A 21,741-nucleotide genomic window follows, 5' to 3' on the forward strand; every position below is an offset into this window, starting at 1 on the left:
CCTTTTATCCAGCTTGACCTCTCCCAGATTAAGACGTTTTGATAAGCATTGTCTGTTCCAGGCTATCCTTTTTCTGGGGGTATTAGCTGCCTTCAGAACATATTTTCATCTGCCGGTCTCCACTGTGCCTCCACATTCCCATGCACAGAAATAGCATGCAGGAGCCTGACTCAAGTTTTTCTTACCTGCATACTGACTTCTTTGCTCTGTGTGCATAGCCCAGTGCTTTGGGAATAAATACGGGAACACAGTTGACCTCAGATCCATCTGCTCTGAACACGGTGACTGTGCTCCTGCCATAGAACCAAGGCTGTAAATTCAGAGAGACCTTTCTAGGTCAAAACATTGCTAGAATTCCACACTAGCAGCAAGTTTACTTCGAGCCATTGCAAAATAGTTATTTAAAAGAAAAAAACACAGTGTCTGAGGACTTGAAGCCAAATTTCATATTATAGAGGTGTAGGCTTCCATCTGTTCATAGAAGACCCTTTGAAGTGCAAACTCAGTAACAACCAATTTGTCTTTAAACGCTTATGTTTTCAGGTCTTGTGGACATCACCTTAGTGCCTGATGACCTTAATGTCAGGAATTTCTCAGACTGAAGAACTAATCCCAAAATTTTACACCGTAAGGAGAGACAAATCCCAGGGAGGTCCCTGGGCTGGAGTGAGCCTGGTTTCAGCCAGCAGCCCGTGGTGTGCTGGGGGAGGCATTCCATGCCGCCACGCAGCTTGTGCCCCGCGGCAGCTCCTCCTCTCATGGACCCCCAACGGCCCCCCCTAAAAGAGGTTTGGTCCCTTCTGTCCGAAGGAGGCGGCGCCCCGGCACCCGGGCGGCCTGAGCACCGCCAGGCTGCGGAGGCGGCCGCGTGCGTCGCGCGGCGGCGCCCGGGCGGGGCCGCACGCCCTCCGCGCAGCGCTCTGCGCACGCGCGGCGGGAGGTGGCACGCGCCCGCAGACGGCGCCGCCGCCCGGGCGGCGGGGCGGGGCGGTGCCGAGCACCTGCGCGGCGGGGGGCGTCTGGCGCCCGCCCCCGCGGAGGGGAGGAGCGCGTGCGGGCCGCTCCTGCCGGCGATGCCCGGAGGGGAGGGACGAGCCGCCGCCGTCGCCATTGTGCCCCGCTCCGGTTTGAAAGCAGGGATCCCCCGCCGCGGCCCCGCCCACGTTGTGATTGGCGAGGCAGAGGGAGGGAGCCGGCGCGTGCCAGGCCCCGGCGTGCCGCAGCCGAGCCGTCCGGGTGGCCCTCGCTGCCGCGGTGCGGCGCGTTCCGCTCTGCGCGCGGGTCCCGGAGCGGAGCCGAGCGCGGCGGGTTGCGTGCTGCCGCTGCCATGGCGAGGGGAGGCGGCGAGCGCGGGAGGGGGTGACCGCGCGCCCCTAGCCCCCCCATGAGACGGTGGCTGGGCTGGCTGGGCTGCTACACCCTGCTGCTGTGGGCGCTGCGGAGGAGGATGTGGTCTGGCCCCGCCAGGTACCTGCGGAGCCCTTTATCCAGGTCGCTCTACGCCAACATGATGGGCAGCCACAGCCCGCCGGCCCCGGGCGCCAGGGAGAACCACCAGGTACGGCGGGGCGGCCCGGGGGCCGAGGCGGCTCCCGGGGCGGCGGCGGCGGCAGACCCCGCGGCCGGCCCGGGCCGGGCAGCGCCAGACAAAGGGAGGGACCCGCCGCGGAGCTGCGGCGGCGGCGGCTGCTCTGGGCGCGGGGCCGGGGCGCGGCAGGCCCGGCCCGCGGCCGCCCGAGCAGCGTCTCGAGTCGGGGGGCGGCACCAGCCCCGCGGGGGCGGCCGCGGTGCCCGGCCGGTCTCTCCCCTCGGGAGCCGCGTGAGTAGCCGCCCCCCGGGGGAAGCGCTGGCGCCGTGGAAGCGGGCGGGCGGCTCATAGCGGCGTATCCGGAGGGAAATGACCTGGGACAGCGGCAGAGAGGTGGCAAGCGGCGCGCTGCGGAGCGGGCAGAGGCCTCCCGCGGGAGCGGATGGCGAGCTGGAAATGAGTTTGCGGGGCGAGGTGAGGCGAGCGCAGGTTCTGGGCGGCGCGGGCACGTGGAGGCTCCGCGGAGGCTTTGGGGCTCTGCCCCGCCGTGCAGTGTTCTGTGACACGACTGCGCTTGGGACAGGGTCAGCCCTGGGCTGGTTGCGCTAGAGCACTGCTGAGCGTCCGGCAGGAGCCCGGGGGGCTGATAAAAACTGTTGCAGTACCGAGGGAAGGGGTTGACTTACTCCGTGCAAGTTACACTTTGCCTAGCTAGTGAGGACGATGTAGCTTAAATACTTGAGGAATGCTCCACAAAGGAAAGAACAGAAGTACGTGCTGTGATTCTTCCAACTGATAGGGGACTGCTTTAGCTTTGTTAGCGCTCAGGGTGGGTGCTAACACCTGGGAGTGTATTACTGCTCTTTGGATTATTCGATACATAAAGGGAATGATAGAAGCAGAATTTAGCTTTACAGCAAGAACTTTCTTCCTGTGAACAAAGAAAACATGAACTGTACTAGAAAGACAAGGAAATAAGAAAATGTGCCACAGAGATGATTATTTAATTTGCAGGTGGATGGTCTGCAATGGGTAGTCTCCATCTCTAATGTATGGGATTCTGGTTTTAAACTTCAAGTATTAATTGTTTAGTTCTTAAATGTCTGTGGTTACTGAGGCTGGGGATACTCTCATAAGTAAAGGTTGCATGCTGAGCGCCAGGTACTTTCATTCTCTGAAGGTTTATTGACTGCTTTAGTTTTACGTAAGTTAGCTGAAATGGTATTTTCTTCTTCTCTTTACTACTAGGCAAGAGTTGTGAGTAATAATTTTTATTATAACAAAGATCTTCACAATTTTCTCTTCAGATTTTTTGATGTGCTGTGGTATTTCTACTATTTTGCTATACTAGATGCAGATTGATATTGTGAGACTAGCAGCTTGAAAAGGATTCCTTGCATATTGGACAAGGAGAGAAACAAAAGAATTTTTGCTTTGAGGAAATAGTTCTAGAATGAAGCTTTCTTTCCCTACTTTTGTTATTTGAAATTTAGATTGTTTTTATCCTGGGCTTTTTTTTCTTATAGTTTGCTGTCATTTCTCATATTCACTAGCATTATTATAGGCAGTTATAAATGTTTTAACCGATAATCTTATGCAGGGCAAGCTTAACTATGAAGAAGAAGGAGGAGAGCTATGGAAAATATCTGATTTCTGGAAGTGTGCTTCCCTTCTCAAATTTGTCACCATCATCATTCTGCCAATGGTTATATCAATATATATCAATGTTTGGAAATCTTGAAGACAAAAGCTGTAGGACTGTTGGTTTCCAGTTAGATCCTGGATAATGGGACTACAGATGATAGGATTCAGTTAAAGGGATAACACCAGGGCTTATGAATAAGCTTGAGGACAGCACATATGTAGTCAAGTTGCTTATGGATCAAAGCCTGTGATTCCCAAACTTTTGATACTTCATACGCCTTCTTCTGGATTGAAAATGGCAACACAAGGTTGATCTGAGCCACTCAACCCTGTCTGGTGCAGCTAGGCAGCAGCCTCATAAATAGCTGCTGAACCTGACCCATATCCCAGCCTGCTCCTCAGCTCCCTGGGACTGTTAATTTCTGCCAGGTTCTTGAAACTGGTTTTTAGAGATGGATGGACAAAACCTACAGGCTGCTGCTTTAGTGCTTTTTAACAACTCGCTGAGGATTCCTTTGGGAAATCGCTGCTCTGTGCTGATTCACTCTGCACTGCGCCACAGCGAGACAAGACCCAAGCTGGTAAAAGGGTAGTTGTGGGGATCCTTGTGCCATGCTGCGTTGTGTGATACAGACTTTCTCAAAGTCTAGTTTTCAAAGTGCTACCTGCAAATGCTGTTGAAAGCACTGCTGAGAGCCTGTTTCTGCAGAGAAGTACCTGTCATGCAGGTTTTCAGAGTAGACCTGTGGAGGCATATAAGTGCTCCATCTGCTGAAGGGTATTGAAATACCATGTTACTTTGGGTCTCTTTGATGGGGCCCATATTTATGAATCTGGCACAATGATCTTGTTGCAACTGTCTACTCCCCTCTGCTTGCCGGCACTGTTACTGTGAAGCAGCAGGATACTGCAATAGGAATTCTATACTGTTGTTACTCGAATTACTGTAGTGACTGGGAGTCCCATTGTGCTGAGCACTGTGTAAACATGCATTAAGTGACTCCCTCTCCCTGTTGGGAGTAATGACAAACCTGAATGGACCAGGATGTGAGCATTTCTTGTGTAGCATAGCTATAGACATAGTTTTAGTATACTGTTATTAAATACTGGGCAGTTATCCTAGCTGACCTCTTGTTCTCCTTCTACATGCATGTTTTGTAAGATTGTATCAAAACCCTCCACTTCTCTTTAAAATACTTATAACTGTTTATCAGTGCTGTAAATGCATGCAGCCAGATTAGAGAATATTCTTGAAAGATTCAAGAGGAAGATAGGAGAAGAGGGGTTTGGCTATAGGCAATAATTTTATTCAGAGGGAGATTCAAATCTGCAGTAGAATATTAGAAAACAAACACAATGGCATTAGAGATTCTACGAAGAGAGCTGTCAGTAACTCTGCGTAAGAGTGGGAGACACTGAAAAAGAATAGTGACATTCTTAATTAAAACTACAATTAAATGATTGTTGTAACATCTACCTGTTGAGTGTGGGGGGTTAGGGACCTAAGTTTGGCATTGCAGACTAGCAATGAGAAGACTTTTGAGCTTTTAGAGTTGGTGCTGGCATTCTTACATCTCAGCATTTCTATAGGTTTGTCTTGTTTTGCACAATTTCTTGAATTTAAAATGATGTAAATACAGTAGATTTTTAAAGGAGGAGTCTAGCTATGGCTTATGCACAAATAACAAAACATTAGGATGTAGTTTGATTTATTACTTTTTCAGCTAGATTTGAAAGGAAAAAGGAGCACCCTTTTCCTTTAGAAGTAGCTGAATAATAACTTGTGTATCAGAGCTAGTTTGTAGTTTGTATGGAATAGCAGTTATCAGGTGGCACAAGGTAAAAGGAACCACTAGCCCTCTGTAAGTTGTCTACCATTATAAAAGAATATTGCTTCCTTCCAGCTGATGCTGGCGACTTCTTGGATGACATGGGAACCTGCTTGTTTGTGCAGCTTCCTCATATCATCTCTACTAAACAGAGATAATTGTTTCAAAAGACTTGTGAACCTGCGTGTTGGTACTAGTATGTGAGGTAGTGCCATCCATCAGTGCTGTAAGACAGATGAGCAGTTGCTTAAAGTGTTGATTGGATTCCTTACCTCCTTTCTTGGAAAAGTTCTGCAAATGCACTTCGTGGTTTCTTTTCAGAGGACGCCTAGTGAAAAGTTGAGGGCAGACTGGAAGACAGAAAACCGTGTTACTTGCTTCATACTATTTTACCAGTGGTGCTGTTGCGTAACGGACCTGTGTTTGCTCTCTAGAAAAGCTACCTTGTAAAATTCTTCCAAGTACAGGGTAACGGTTAAGACAAATTAAAAGTATTATTTCTTAGAAATCTGCCTTTGTTTGATTACAGCTCAAATCTAGTTTAAATCGGTCTTGAAATTTGTTTAAAAGTCTTCAGAAAAAAATGAACTTTCATATTTATAGAACAGCTTCATAATAGCTGTCTGTGGGTTCAGTTTTTATATTGCTGAACTTCTAACATTCCTTTTCTCTCTTTCTCTAGTGGTACATCTGCAACACAGAACAGCTGTCTGAAGCCCTTCAGCCTATTTTTGTCCAGAGCTACCTTGACCAAGGAACACAGATATTCTTAAACAACAGCATTGAGAAATCAGGCTGGCTCTTTATCCAGCTCTATCATTCTTTTGTGTCCTCAATTTTTAGCCTCTTTATGTCTAGGACATCTATCAATGGGTAAGTGAAAAGTCAATCTTAGGTAAATGAAATACATTTTGGATTTAGATTTTTTTTTTAGTTGTTCAGCCCCCCTCTTTGATTTTTTTTTTCAGCTTTTCTTAGATTTTTACAGGTCTCCCTGTGCCAGTTCGACAAAGTTGAAATGCTTTATTGTGCCTTCCCCCCAGCCCTCTTTAATTAAAGAACACTATCTCCACTATAGGGGGGAGGGGCAGAGGGGGCAATAGCAGTTAACAAGAGATGATCAGAGGACTCTAATTGTATTAATTGCATTAATAAAATGGCCATTTTATTAGCTCCTTTCCAGGTGTTCCCTGAAATAATGTAGTATTCTATTTGTGCTAGATGGGTAGAACTCTTCCCAGTTTCTTTCTTTTTTTTTTTTTTTTTTTTCCCTTCACCTCTTACTTTACCTGCTGCCATATCCTTAAGATTTAATGTTGCGTTTGCTCTACTTGGAGGAGGCTGTATCCAGTCAGTTCTGTGTTGCATCTAAAGCTCTTTCTGTTAATGTGTAGATCTGCCAGGCAGATTTCTAAATAGTGCAGAAGTTGCCGAGTGTTGTATCTGGCAATACTTATGTAGCACAAAATTCTACTCTTTCTCTTACTCTTTAAGAAGCAATTCCATCTCAATTTGTGCGTAAGTCATACTTGAACAGGTAGCTTCTGATGTGGCATGTTTGACTGGTGAAACATGAGGAAGATAGGAATAGAGAAGTTCATGTAACATTATTCTCTTAATCTTACTGCGTCAGTCTCTGCTGTGATTGGCTGCAGAGGAGATGAGCTGTACACTCTAGTATCTTTCAAAAAAAGTCAAAAAACACTTTTTTTCCATCTCTTCACCCCATTCAGGCATATATTTAACTTCTCATCACTTTTGACCCTATGAAGAATACATTTTTTTTTCCCTTCTACGTTTACTTGATTTTCCTGCCCTTCCTTTCTTTCTGCACCCTCACACAGTCTGATATGAGGACAGTAGCTGGCTACTAAGGCTAGGAAAATAATCTTTCTCCTTATTTTCTAACTAGATGTCTTTATGAGCTTCCCTGTGGTGTTCTTAGTTACTTATAGCTTTATATAAAAGTCTCTTTGGTCTCCTCTTCTTCCTTCCCCCTGCCTTTTTTTTCCCCCTCAAAGGCTCTCCAGTGCTTTGAATAACACCTCATAGTGCTGTTAGGAATAATAGCCATGAGCCAATTACACAGTGTGGACTGACACAAGTGTGCTGCAAGAGAGCTCTACTTAAATTGGCTGTACTTTATTTATTTTTCTATATTTAATATCCTGCTGTAGCTTCTTCTGTATGACTTTGTATAATGATTTTTTTTTGGACAGTCAATCTTTCTCAGGCCTCTTCTTTTTCACTTTTTCATTCTTTGATTCTGATACGTTTACTTTCTTTTTGTTTTGATTTTAAAAGATTTCTGTTTTGCCTTTCTTAACTTTAACCTTCTCTCCAACAGTAGTTTAAAGGAGGTAGTACTTATCTACCTTCAATTTATCACTGACCAGTTCTTTTTCTGTCTGCTTGTTCCAAGTCTTTCATCTTTTAAATTTCTGCTATAACAACTGAAATCTGTCATTATGTAGTCTTCAAACAATTACAGGCAGGTATGTTTTTGACTTGATCCGTAAGGAATCCAACTGTCACCTCTACCCAGTTCCTTAATAAGTTGCCTATTTTCTATTTCATAGCTCTTCATGTTGAATACAGAATCTGCAGATAGCAGCAAAAGCCATTGTAACGTATAACTACAAAATCCTTTCTCTTTTGCTGCTCCAGCAGTGTTACCCCCATCAGTTCTTTAAACCTCTTCCATGGCTTCCCTTCCAGTTGCTCATCAGTCTCCATTCTTTGTGCTTACTTCTGTCTTTGCAGCCATTTTGTTATTTCCTCTGTGTTTTTTTTTCCTTTTTTTTTTTTTGAAGTAGGTGGGAAGCATTCAAGTTTGCAATTGCAAAAATAGGCTCAGCCTCCCTCCCCTTTTTTTAATGTGATCATTTTCTTGAGTTGCACCCCGTGTATTCTTCCCTTCCTAACCAAATTCCTCCTGAAGGGAGGTCCCCATCCAGTATAACTGCATGTAGCTGTGTTTGATCTCTGACCCCAGTTGAAGGCAAGCTGAACTGGATTTAAAATTTATCTAAGCGGAGACCATGTCTATTATGAGACTGGTTGCTGCCAAGGCACACTCATCATTTCATTGTCCTTTTGTTAAAGTTTATTTAAAAAAAAAATGGACATTTCTCATCTTTACGTTTCAGGCTGCTGGGAAGGGGCTCAATGTTTGTGTTTTCCCCAGAACAATTTCAAAGACTGCTTAAAATAAATCCAGAATGGAAATCCCACAGACTTCTCGATTTAGGGGCTGGGGATGGAGAGGTCACCAAAGTCATGAGTCCTCACTTTGAAGAAATCTATGCCACTGAATTGTCTGAAACTATGATATGGCAGCTTCAGAAAAAGAAATACAGGTATTGTACTGAATACTTCTTGCATCCTTTGTATCTGACATTACAGCAAAATAATCAATTTGTAATATTTTATAAGTATTCAGTGTTTTCAGGTCATTATGTTGATGCCTTTTGATATTGTTTGATTATGGAAAGGACTGACCTGTACAAAAACACGAAAATAAACACATCTCATGTTATCTGTTATCAGTGTTCGTTACAGTGATGTTCCCTGTTACCGTGATGTTCCCTGTTACCAGTTAAGACAAAATAGGCAACAACTGTTTTGAAGTCTTCCTTCATAGCTTGCCTTAATTACTTTAATCAAGAGATTAAGCAAGACAAATTTTAGATGCTGATAAATGAACAATCCAAAATTGCAAGAGGAGGGGACAGGCACTGTAGGGAAAACAAACTGGTTCCTTGTAATAGGAATGCCTGGGTAATCTGTGTTCATCTAATCTCTAGGTAAGGAATGCATATAGACTATGGTGTAAAGAACCTTTTATTCTTACTGCGCTTAGCTCCTGCTGTTAAACAACAATATTTAGTAACAAAAACTTCAGCACTTTCAGAACTCTGTTCCTTCACTGGTCATAGCACCTGACAGTTTTTGCAAGCAACAGATCCAATCTTGTTGAGTAATGTTTAGTATTTGTGGTGCTATTCCCTAAACTTCAGGCCAAAGACCAAAATAACTATGGGTTTCCTTTCTTTACCAGTCCTTGAGTGGAAGTCTAACAACAACTGGTTTTGCATGCGGGTTAAATCAAGGTGATTAAAAATGCAGCAAGCCATTAACTGTGTTATTTCAGCTCTGTTCCTTGAAAAATGTATTTAGTTTTATTCTAGGATATCATGTTTTTATAGTACCCAAGATTTGGGGGTTTTTGCCTTCCTTACTGCTTGATGATTATAAGGAGCATCCAAACTGAAAGGTTTATATGGCTGAATATATAGCCAAGCCCACTGTTGGTTAATTTTCTTTTCTGAAAGAATGGAAAGACCATGTTGCCTATTCTTGCCTGGTGTGGCTGACCTGCCTGCACTATCAACACATCCATAGGGAATTTTCATCCTTAGTCGTTCTCTCTGAATTCAGCTTGTGTTTAACATATGCTGTGTTTCTCTCTCTCTGTCTTTCTCTCTCTTCAGAGTGCTTGGTATAAATGAATGGCAGAACACAGGATTTCAGTATGATGTTATCAGCTGTTTGAATTTGCTCGATCGCTGTGATCAACCACTGACTGTATTAAAGGATATTAGAAGTGTACTGGAACCAACTAGAGGCAGAGTCATTCTAGCATTAGTTCTGCCATTTCACCCGTATGTGGAAAATGGTAAGTACACAGGTTAATAGATATTTAGATGAAGAAAGGTTATACATTATAGTGTCCTGAATTAAATGTTCAATTAATTCATATTTTTGATTACAAAATAAAACCCCAAACTTGTAGAGTGCGTGTTCGGAAGTAAGAAATCATAAGTAAATAGGCCACATGAGATAACTGTTTCCTTCTTAATTCCCCAGCATATCTTGTTGGAAACAATTAAAAAGCTCAAATATTGAAGTCGCGTGTCATGTTCTGCAGGTTGTCACATTTGAGCTGTGTTGAAGTAACATGGGAAAACTAATCTCTGATTAGGGTGCTCTGCTGCTGTTGTATAGGAAACCCCAGTTGTCTCTGGTGACTACTGAGCAAACAAAGCATATGAACTGTGTGTCATACTGAATAGAGCACTGTTTCAAGTGCTCTAGATGAACTGCACCTAAAAATTTATAGGGAGATAATGTTAAGGCTCTCCCTGAGCCTTAAGACTTGTCAATGGAAAGTTGTATATGTCCAAAAGATACAGAACTCATAAGCTTAGCATTCTGGAAATGGTAAATTCATCAAAATATATCAATTTGGTGTTCTTTTGAATCACAGTAACTTTATGTGAGGAGAAAAAATTGTTCTGCAATTTCTATTGTGTCCAGAATCTACTTTTCTGCATATTGTTGCATAACCACGTGGTAGATCTTGGCTCAACAGGAGGTGGATAAATTAAGGAATAAACCATTCTAAGTCCATTTATGTCCTTCATCATTAATCTCCTACTGTTTACTGGTCATGGAATATATATCCTAAGGAAATGGAAACCTGTTCTCTGACTGTTGAACTTCATGTCATTCCTGTTTAATTAAAGTAGATACCTGTTGTAGGACATCTTATAAACCAAAATCAAACTTCTGTTTGTGCTGGCGACTTGTAGCAGATCAATCATTTTGTTTTAGAGCTTTATTTCCTTCGCTTTTTCTAAGTCTCAAATAGCACAGTGGTGTTTTTTGTGGTTTTCTGTGGCTGCAAAGTAGGACAGAATAACTTGAGCCTTTGTCAGTTGAGGTTGTTCCAGGTAGCAGCTACTTACTGAAAATTTAAATGTATTCAGTATGTTTATTCACTTCTGTCATGGATGTGGGCCCATATAAACTTCTCTAGACAACACAAGTTAGCACACACAGAAGATACTGCAATTTCACTAGAAGGTTTTTCTCTTAAGCTCTATTCACATGTAGTCTAAAGAAACAGACACTGATCTGCCAGACTGTCTTCCTGACTTGCAAGCAATTTTATAATTTAAATATTTTCATTCAGTTGTTCTGCAATGTGATGCATTAAAAAGTATCTGATGCGTATGTATACTTTATATATAAGAAGAAGAATACTTGGAATATTTAGAGGAGAATATTTCATAGCTCAGATAATTCCTTGTATCATCCAATTAAAAACAGCCCAGACCCACCTAGAAAAGCTTTTGAATTTTAGTGCATGAGGAGGGAGGAGGAATGGAGAAGCGATGAGGCAGGTAAGATATTTGATCAGCATGTGGATCAGTTTCTGGAGCTAGAGACTAAAAATAAGTTTTGATTAAAAGACCTTGAGAGATTTGTATTATTACACTTAATGTATTAGGAGGGTAATTGTGGAAACTCTATATGTAGATGGCATAAATTTCTCTCTCAGAAAACAAAGCAAGGTGGAGAAGGAATATTTATTTCTGTACTTACTATTTCTGGAATTACAGTGACACCTAGAGGCTGAACTAGCTTAACTATAAATTCTTTCTGGGGCCTCTTAGTTTTTTATTTTCAATATATAGAACAACTAATGCACCTACTGTGTATATCTGAAGTTGACAAACAGATAAATAATACAATATTTTAAATAATTTTTATTCATGTGACTAGTCTAATCTTATATTTTTAATAAGTATCCCGTAGTGTGATATAAAAATGCTTTGAATTTCCTAATATAAACATGATATTAATATTAAGATAATAAACTTAAGCCATTCTAGTCATACACTATCTAATGATGTTATCTAAAATAAAAATGTTAGATACTGTACTTTAGAAGAAATAAACATAAGCAGCCTGGGGTTGTGATGTTTTCCTTGATGAACACATTAATGTCTGGGTGATTGGTTGACCAAGGGAAAGAAGATGAAGATGCATTTCTTCCTGAAGTATTTGGTAGTCAGTTGAGCTAGAAACATGATACTGTGCTAGATGGACCTCTGGCTTTGCCTTGTTTGTCAGTTCTCACATCACTGACATAATAAATATCATTTCAGATGTTAAACAACATCTTGCTTTATTTAAATGAAGATAGAAGATGTAGCTGTTCTTTGGTGAGAATGTCAGAGATCAACAGATCTCTTGTAAAAAGTGCTGTTTTTGTAAATTAGCTAACTGCAATTAAGTAACTTTTCGGTATACCTATATGTTCATGCTTATATCTATTTTGAACAGGCCCACAAAGCAAACCTTCGTGCTCTAGGTACTCCTGGCTTTGGATAGCGGAACTGGAATGAGATTGTTTGTCTAGCAAGTGAACTTCTATATTGCAGGAGCAACCTTGTTACTTTGACCACCACTTTCTCTTTCTAAATAGGCTAAGATGAAACTTCCATCCCAAATGTTTTACTGTAGTAGTACACACATTTATAGTGTCTGTGTTTTTGCTTGTCAATCTACAGAATACGTATATTTTGCTCTGTTTGTGCTGCTGTAAGCCTCAGTAACTGTTGATCTGAGTATCCGTTACGTCAATAACTCTCGCATGAACATGATTGAGAACGAAATTTCACCTAGGACATGAGTTTATTTTGTATTATTGTCAATTGTTGTACATCTTCCACAAATGCTCAGTTCATGTAAAAGAAATACATATAAACTCATAAAAAGAAAAGGCACATAAAGTTAAACTGAAAAAAACATTTCTGAAGCATTTTCCTTATGACTGATGAAGTCCTTTTCCAGTGTTTTTTTTCTTCTTACACAGAAGGAAAGAGAGGTAATGTATGACATAATGTAACATTCAGTGCACTTGGTTTTGATCCATTTAGAAAATGCTCTTGAAGAGCTCTATTCAATAAGGCTTTTTTCCTCTCATCTTAACCTTCTTCACAGACTTTGCTTTATCTTCTTTGCTTGCCTCTTCAGTTACATCAGAAATACTGAGCAAATCTGAAGTATGGCACATACTCATTTGTTCTGATAAACAGTGTCATCTTCCAAATGATCCTGTGGAAAAAAGTAGAAGTGTTTAATTACTGATGTCAACTTTTTTAATTAAAAGGAAAAGGGCAAAACCTGCATTTTGGGGCACACTTCCTCGCTTAACTGTTTCAGTAGACTCCTTCCCTCCCTAGTTGTTCAACTGCATAGTTGTCTATGTGGCGTCTGCAGGATTCTAAACTTTTTTCTTTTCCTTTGGCTTCCCCAAATCTCTAGGGAGCACAGTAAAACATACCATTATTCTCACTATGTTCCTGACAGTCAAACCAAGGACCAGGTCATGTTAGCAGGGATTTGAAGTCTTTAAAGAGGTTCTTACAGAGGAATCATTTGGAGCAGTATAAGAATAAATAAAGCAAAAAATGTATGGGGAGAAGCATTTGACTGTGTTGCCCCCCCTTTTTTTTTTTTTTTTTTTTTTTTTCCCTCTTTGCATCTCTGAAATGGTGAGGTCAGTGCTCAGAATAGGAAAGAATTTGTACTGCTTGTCAAATGAAGCAATTTTTTGAAACTGTTTTCTTATGAATACTTGTGGCTTCTAGATTGTCTTCTCTAATTTGGAATGAATTAAATTGTGTGGATTTATCCAATGATTCTGAATGCTTAGTTTATGCTATGTAAGTTGAAAGGGGGAGCAAGTGCTTGTAAGACTGTTGTAGAGCTTTTGAAAGAGTTTTGTTATGGTTGTCATCTAACTATTGTGGAGCAGGAGTGAGAGAAACTAAAATACTAATATACTTCTGAGAATGAACTGTCATAGCGTTATGCCTTTTAACCAGATGATCCAGAACAACTTACAGAAACCTCTTCTTGGCAAATTACAAATGCATGGAAAATTCAGTCTGTATCTGTGTGTATATACATAGATCTGTATGTATACATATATTTATAATCATATATTTGTGTATATAAATACGCATATATATGTAAAGCATTGTAACTTCCTTTGGCGCAAATCTGTTCCTGCTTTGTATTTTTTTTTGTCTTCTCTTCCTGAAGAAAGAGGCCGAGCTTGAGGTCTAGTATTTTAGGCCTTGTGTGATGTGAAATTTAGTGTCCATCTGGAAGAAAGAATTTTTATTTCCAAGCAACATAGAGATCCCACTTCTAGCCCTGCTGGAATTTAAAATATTGCAAGTCCACGAAAATGAAAGCTGTTCTTGATTCAGGGCTGAGTCTGATCTTAGCTATCATTCAAATATGTGATGTCTCCAACATGTTAGATGGATGAAGGGGAGTCTGGTCCCAGTTGTTGAGCTCTGCAGAAGTGATTGAGGGCTTGGAAGAACTGCAGTACCTGCTAGGAAGCAGGAGAGGAGAGGAAGTGACCATGGTGTGAATAGCATGCAGTTGCACAGTAACATCATTCTGTGACTGCACACAAATAGATAGTGCATTCAAATGTGATAATCTGTGCTTCACACTTGGGGTTGTGTGAAAATGTTGTGTGCTCCTCTCTGCTGGGAAGGCATGTATCTGTTCCAGAGAAGAACTCTGTAAGCTATCTTGATCTGCTCTTGATGATTTAGAACACTTTATAATGTCATTGAATATTGTGCAAATAGTTCTTTAGACCTTTATCAACTTTAAAAAAGAGAAATCTAGTTCCAGAGGAGATACAAATGGGATACTCTTCAAAATTGTCAGTTCCTACTGTATTTCAGGATCAGTGGACACGCACAGAGTTCTGCCATTCCTTTTTCACGTTACTTACAGGCTGTTGGCAGTGTTCAGCATACCTCTGCTTCTGAAGTTCTTGGGCAATTGCTTGAAAAATCTTTCGTCCGCTACTGATTTTCTGCAAATTATTTAAAATACTTTATATCAGTGCTTCATTTGAAGTTGGGGAAGCACCTTTCTGCCTTTCATAGTTACAATTTTTTTTGCTTGTATGTGTCTCAGGAATTGTTAGTAAATAACACTTAAAGAATATCTAGTGCTTCAGTCAGAAGGCCTTTAAATTACTTTATAGTTCATTTCATTATATATGCCACCTTTAATAGATTGTCTGGCTATTTTTATTCAAAGAAGCATTGCAGTGGAAGTTACAAATAGACTTGCTTTAAATGTAGTAGGACTTGTCTGAATGAACCATTTAAACACAACAACTTTTTAGCAAAACCTCTTATTTTCAACAGAAGTTGAAACAAAATTTAATTAAAAATATAACTTGCAGGAACCCATAGATTAGAGATGGCCTATAAGTTGATTTGATTTTACTTTTTATCCAGTTAGTTAAGAGAAATGGAAACTTTAAATATAAAATCAATACATAGCTTTGTATAATTCTGAAGTAAGGCCTTAACAGCTGTAAATATCTCTTCTAACTGAATCATTGGTTATTCACAAAATCAGCATCCCCTACTTTTTTCAAGAAAAGTATATTTCAACAAAAAAAAGTTCGAATTAAAGGAAACAAAGTGATAACATACACAGTTCTCTGTTCTCTGATCCTCTTTGCTGTTTTTCTTTAGCAGTTTTGGTTTTAACTGGAGGGAGAAGGGAGGAAAAAAAAATGTAAGATGAGATACCAGCTGCTAAAGTAGTAGCATAGTTAAAAGCCATGCACTGTTAGGGCAGAAAGATGTGTAGATGAAAGTTGTATCTCTCATTAGATCAGCTGATACCATTAGTCTCTGATTTTTCTATTTCAAGCATATAAAGTGGTCTTTTATCTGCTGATAGTAAATGGTGCAAGTATTTTTGCTTTAAATACAGTGGGACCTCCCTGAAGCACTATCCAAATGTCAAAATAAACCAGTTGTGTAACTGATCTTTTTTTTTTCTCCCTGAAGAAAGGTTTGATTTACATTTTCTCACCATACTGCTTTGTCCAATTAAAACAATACAAACACGAAAAAAAACCCTCTCATGCTATTCTTCCACATCTTTAAACCATCATTGCTACAGCAAAGAACCTTTTACCACATTATACAGCTTAGACTGTGGAATCTCTTTATTAAGTCTCATTACTTAAAGATTTCTAATTGCAATTTTGGGTTTGTTTTTAACTCAATAAAATTTTTGTCAAGAAAAAACTAACTCTTAAATATTTAATTTAACTTTAAACTAGGTACCTTCTAATATGCATGCATTCTATAGGAAAAACATTTTCCAAGTCTCTGGTTGAATAGAATTTCATTATATAAGAAAAGTAAGTTCACTGCACCTTGCAAATATTTTTACATTAAATTTAAATTTTACTGTTAATGGAACCTAATACAGAGGACTGATGACATATAGATAGCAACTTCTAGTTTTGCTTTTAAGTATGCCTCAGTAGTGTCAGTCTCCAACCTGCTAAATAACACTCTCAAGATAACTTCAATTTTACAATACATTTTCTTTTATAGAGTTCATTTAAATAGGAAAATGTGATTGATATTAAGAATAGTGGTGTGCTATGCACTAGACTTTGCAAATATGTATAGTATGTGTGATCTTCAAACCACCACCTCTTTAAAACTTAATTGTAAAAGCTATGAAATCTATATCTGTCTTTTCTTATTCCTCTTACCAAAATACTAAAACTCCTTGAGAGAGAAGAGAGGAGAGAGAATGAAATCAGAAAAATCAGTTTAAACCTACCTTGTCAAGTATAAGGACTGTGAATACCACAATGCTGTATAGCAACAGTAAGGATGAGGTGATGATCATGAACGTGAATTTTTCAGTACTGTGCTTCTCTGCCCCTTTATTGAAAATAAGTGTTAGAATAATGCGGAGTTCTTCCAATGCATGTAATTTTCTTAAGACTTTACATTCCAGCCCCCTTCTGTTAAGAAATTAAAAATCTTTATACCCATCTATATTTTTGGTCTAAATCCTTAGTGAGATCACTTCTTTCTTGTTTCCCTGGACATTAGCAAGGGCAATGGAAACTTGTTATTTTTGATTATGGAAACCTTTCTTGAGAAGTAGGCAGAGAATGAAAATCCCATTTTCTGCTCTAATGAAGGACTATCTGAATAAATCTTATAGGCTTTTGTTTAGGAATGCAGTTAGACAGCAGAAGGAATGAATGTAGGGCAAATAATAGTCCAGCTATATTTTTTTCATAGGTACGTAATAATGAAATGTAGTTAGTGAAGTCTTACTGCTCTTGTAACTGGATGGCAAGTGAGATAGAGGGACAGAACTGAAACTTTTTGCTCAAGATGGGAAGCGAATCTGCTGTTCTGAGCCCCTGTACTCTGTTGGACATATTTCCTCTAAATGCTAGTTTCTCCACTTCTCACTTTTCTGTTGATGCTTCCTTTCTGACAGCCCTTATAGCCTTCATATCGGAAGATGTGGAGTGTGATTAGATAACACAGAGTATAAAACTTTTCTTGTAGAAAAATTCTGAAGTTACTTGTGCTATATGATAGAACAATCTAATTAGCAAACCAGGTTAAGATGCTTTTTTTTGTAGAAACCGTCTGTAGTTTTTTAATATTTTCATAAAAACGTGGTATTCATAACACTTTTGTTAGTATTCCAATCTTTAAATGTCATTCTTGAAGGAGCAAGTATAAATAAATATATAGATAAATACTCTTTGTATTTAGGAAAGCAAATGTATTTCTTTATGATGCTTCATTAAGAAGGAACAATCAACTGACCTGTTTTCACTAACACGGTTCCGTCCCCTGTTTGCTTAGAACGGGGTGAACTTGAGTCTGAAAATGCTATTCCACAGAAATAAACAGCACTGTCATTTACAGTCAGATTGCTGATCTGAAGTGAAATATTATTATTTGATGATACGTGTACTTTGAACTTCTGAACATTTGTGCATTCTGGGGTACACAAATCTTCATGTGTGTTAGTAAAAAAGCGAAACCATAGAACTTGAGGCTGGGACTGGGAACATCCAAGAGCAGAGAAGGCACATGTTAAGGTCACAGTGTGTGTGGAGTCATCAACTTCCTTAAACTTGGGTTGTGTTACAGTGACTTGGCAGGTACCAGTATCACCTGTTGAGAATAAACAATTTTTGATGCAAGGGAGAGGCAAGGCACAATCTTTTTTTTTTTTTTTTTTTTTTTTTTAAGAAGCTACTATAGGGTTCATGCTGGAAAAAGCAGGAAGAAGGCAGAAATCAACCTTGTTTCAAGCTTGGAATTTCTCAAGTTTTTTCTAGCAGCCTTTCCTCTTAAGTTGTTCGTACATCTTGCCTATTTATCCATTTAACAGTTTATATATGTGGTAATGTGCTTAGCTCTCTACTTCAGAACAACAATCCAGAAGGTTCATATATGTAAAATAATGTAGATGCCTCCTTTGACCTTAGAGAAGAGCAAAAGAATAATTTGTGTAGTTCCCTGCCTCAGACCCTTTGGTCCCTAGTAGTTTTTTTCTTAGTCTTCAGACTTTATGGTTTGTCAAACTGCTACCTATCATCAGAACAAGCAAAGCTTGCTGTGTACCCTTGTCACATCTTACATTGAAAGTGCCATAAAGATTAGTAGTTCAAAAGACCGTGTAAGAAGGACTTGCAGTTGTTTCATGAGCCACCCTGGCCAAGGACTGTAAGCACACCATGACTCCCCTTCTACACACAGATACTCTGAGAAATGATTTTCTTATAGCTTGCTTCCTTAGTTCATTCTGTGATTAAATGGGATTCTAATTTCCTTACATGCACGCTTCTTCCTGTTTTATTACCTAGAATGAGGAGCAGTAGGGGGTTGCTCTTTTCAACCTTTGTATGTCTGGACTTTGAGAGGACTCAGCTGCGTTAGGCCTGATGCTCTTCAGAGAAGTTCCTCTGGTCTCCAGCTGACCTATCCTAAGATGCTTTTACTTGAATGTTAATTACAAAGAGCTTCTCTCTCCTTCGCTGTTCCTGATCAGGAAGTGAAATGAAAGAGCCTGATGGCAGGCGGTGTTTATGACACACCCGGAGACATGTATAACTTAGCAGTTTCATAACATTGGCATTCATAATAATTCCTAGACATGCTTCCACTCCATCATACTTATTGACTCTTGAGTTTCTAAGGGTAACAATATTGCTTGTTAGTTCTGACATTTAAAAATGTGTGTAGAGAAAGCAGAAAGGTTAATCCTTCCTAATTAAGGAACTGAAATGTTACACAATTCGCAAGCTTCTAGTTTAATACGACTGATCTGGGAGACATTTTTATGAAGTCCTTATTGAAATCCATAATTGTAATACTGTTTTTTTTAGTATATTTAGTTCTGTTCAAATAAACTGCTAAGTTACTGAAACAATGGGATGAAAATTATGCAATGAAAATGAAGGTAGCAGTTTACAGCATCTTTTTTATACTTTATAGAAATTAACAAATTACCAGAAAAATAAATCGAAGCCTGTCCTGCTCTGCTGCTAATAGACAGTTTGTAAGCCTTTCTGCTGTGGGCAAATAGCATTGTCCCTTCATTGCTTTTCTCACTGAACGTTTTGTGGGCCAAATCCAAGCAGATCTAGTGTTTGTGACTTCTACAAGAATAAAGTGAAGTTCTGTATCTGTGCTAGATCAGCATCAGAGCCATTCCATAGCTGCTACTGCAATGCCATGCCTGTAGGAGTACGTGTTGTCAGTGTACTCACATCTTCTGTGATGAGAGGCAGTAGCCTGAATACCTGCAGACTAGTTGATCCCCTTCCCCTTGGCCCCTTACTCGAGGATTTCGGATGGCCTTGCAGAGCAAACTTCTTGGCTCCAGTTCTTGTAGATACTATTTGATATATCTGCTGTACTTCCCAAACCCTCTTCCCAAACAAGCACAGCTATGCTGAGACCATTCTGCTGCTGGACTGTTCTGTGTGGGGGAGTACAATGGGATCTGACCCCAAAATCATAGATTACAGGAACATTTCAGACTTTTGGAAGAAAAAGTATTCATTAGCAGTCATTTGATTTGGAAATTGTATGAAGGCAGCAGAACTTTTTAAAGAAAAACTTTCCACTGTTCTTACTTTATAGCTATGTGGCAAATTGTAACAATCACGTTTTAAATCTCCTCTAACTTGTAGTTTGCAGAGATAATACAGGAAGCTTAAAAAAAGTCTTACCGAGAGAGTATAGAATCCAGTTGAATGCCAGCATTAGCACTTGCTTGAATTTGTTGAACGATGCCATTTTTTATATCTATCTGGAAATGATTCTGCTCAAAGGAAGAGGAACTTAAGAAAACTTTGGAGTTGCAGAATGCTCTGAACCACAAGATTTAGAACTTCCTGTTTAAGAGGGTGTTTACTATTGCATTTTGCAAACTTGTTAAAGGTACAGACCAAACCAGAAAACGTTTCTCTTATTTGTGGATGATATGGTATTGTCAGTGAGCAAAGGGTTGTTTTCAAATTTGAACTTCTGCGAATTGTAGCTCTACTCCTTCAGATTATTTCATTGGACGCAAATAACAACATATTTTGCAATGTAATACACGCATTCAGCTTTGAAGGTGCCTAAGCCATCTTTACTGTATCAGCTAGTAAGTGCCCCTTGACGGAATAAAGATTCTGTAGTTGTCCCTCTTCAAACTAATGAGATGGTCTGCCAATGAAAGCATCACAACAAATCATAATTTTCAGTTTGCTAGCTCTGTTCATTATAATTACCTGAAGCAGTCACTGGCAACGCAGAGAGCAGAAAGAAAGAATTTCATAATGTTGGCAAAGATCTTGATTACATAGCCTCTCTGTCCATGTGTGCTAAACACCAGCTTCACTATTAGGCTGAAAAGTAACTTCTATCTTGGAGCTGCTACTGAAAAATATAATAAAAGATAACCTTGAGAAGGAACCTCTTCTGAACTTTAGAAAAACCCTTGAACTGGTCTTACAACATCTCTGCCAATCACCTGTCAAACTTGAAGTTGGAGTGGAATGGAATATAATCTGCATAGTATGCTTTCTGTAAGAAAATGCAACACCCAGTAAAGCTTTCTTTATAGTTTAAACACAACTGTTTTGTTTTCTCAGTAGGTGGCAAGTGGGAAAAGCCCTCAGAAGTTTTGGAAATCAAAGGGCACACTTGGGAAGAACAGGTGAATAGCCTGCCAGAAGTTTTCAGTAAAGCTGGTTTTGCCATAGAGGCTTTCACCAGACTGCCATACCTATGTGAAGGTGATATGTATAATGACTACTATGTACTTGATGATGCTGTCTTCGTCCTCAAGCCAGTGTAAGCATATATGAAGTAAATCTCCAGAGTCAAACCCAAGAAGCAGCCTCTGAAAGAGGTGTATGATTTATGGTTACTTAAAGGGAAGGAATTTTGGGATTGCCATGCTAAATAAATATCATGTAAGAGTTTTAAAGGCCAAAATACTAATGTATTTCTTTGTAGTATGATTAGAAAAAAAGTTTGTTTGTTTTTTTTTAAACAGACTCTTCAGTTGAGAATTTCTTTTTTACCAGCTCTTAACCCAACCATGCATTCTACAATCCAACAGTAATGGAGGATATTTTTTATACTTACCTGCAACAGGAATCAGATCCAAACAAAGCAGTAGTCCTAATAATGAGGATATCGATACAATGTGAATTGTTGTTAAAGAAATCAAGAGAAATCTGGCAATAAAGTTGTCTATTCAGTTCGGACCTTGTGGAATATAAACTGTTGAAATGGATATTCTTCCATACTAAGTTACTTTCTCTCTTACTGTCATTTTTCACATGTTTTTAATCATGCTAATAAACTTTTTTTGAGATGACTTTTTGCATTAACTTTTGTGTTCATTTTTGTAATCATAGCCACGCTTGTCTGTATCAACTGCTCTTTGTGTTGAGAAAAGTTCTCAGTTGCAGCACAACCTTGAGTTTATTTAAACAACATTTAAGTATTGTTTAAAGGGATCCACAAAAAATGTCACTTTCGGTTGGAT

At 39.7% G+C, this 21,741-nt stretch overlaps 1 protein-coding gene across 3 annotated transcripts; it reads left to right on the forward strand.

The window, feature by feature from the left end:
* Nucleotides 1-1,286: 1,286 nt before the first annotated feature.
* On the forward strand, nt 1,287-21,570 carry METTL9 (methyltransferase 9, His-X-His N1(pi)-histidine). 3 transcript variants are annotated; one of them, XM_062588264.1, is made up of 5 exons: nt 1,287-1,558; nt 5,684-5,874; nt 8,151-8,360; nt 9,495-9,679; nt 20,837-21,570. In XM_062588264.1, exons 1-5 carry the CDS (start codon nt 1,385-1,387, stop codon nt 21,040-21,042), a joined length of 966 nt encoding a protein of 321 aa, XP_062444248.1. In that variant the 5' UTR covers nt 1,287-1,384; the 3' UTR covers nt 21,043-21,570. The 3 variants fall into 3 exon arrangements, with proteins under 3 accessions (XP_062444248.1, XP_062444250.1, XP_062444249.1); XM_062588266.1 differs by lacking the exon at nt 20,837-21,570 and adding an exon at nt 12,136-12,335; XM_062588265.1 differs by lacking the exon at nt 1,287-1,558 and adding an exon at nt 1,826-2,002.
* The last annotated feature ends 171 nt before the right edge of the window (nt 21,571-21,741 follow it).

This window comes from Rhea pennata, chromosome 15 (genome assembly GCF_028389875.1).
Source record: "Rhea pennata isolate bPtePen1 chromosome 15, bPtePen1.pri, whole genome shotgun sequence".
NCBI classification, from domain to species: domain Eukaryota; kingdom Metazoa; phylum Chordata; class Aves; order Rheiformes; family Rheidae; genus Rhea; species Rhea pennata.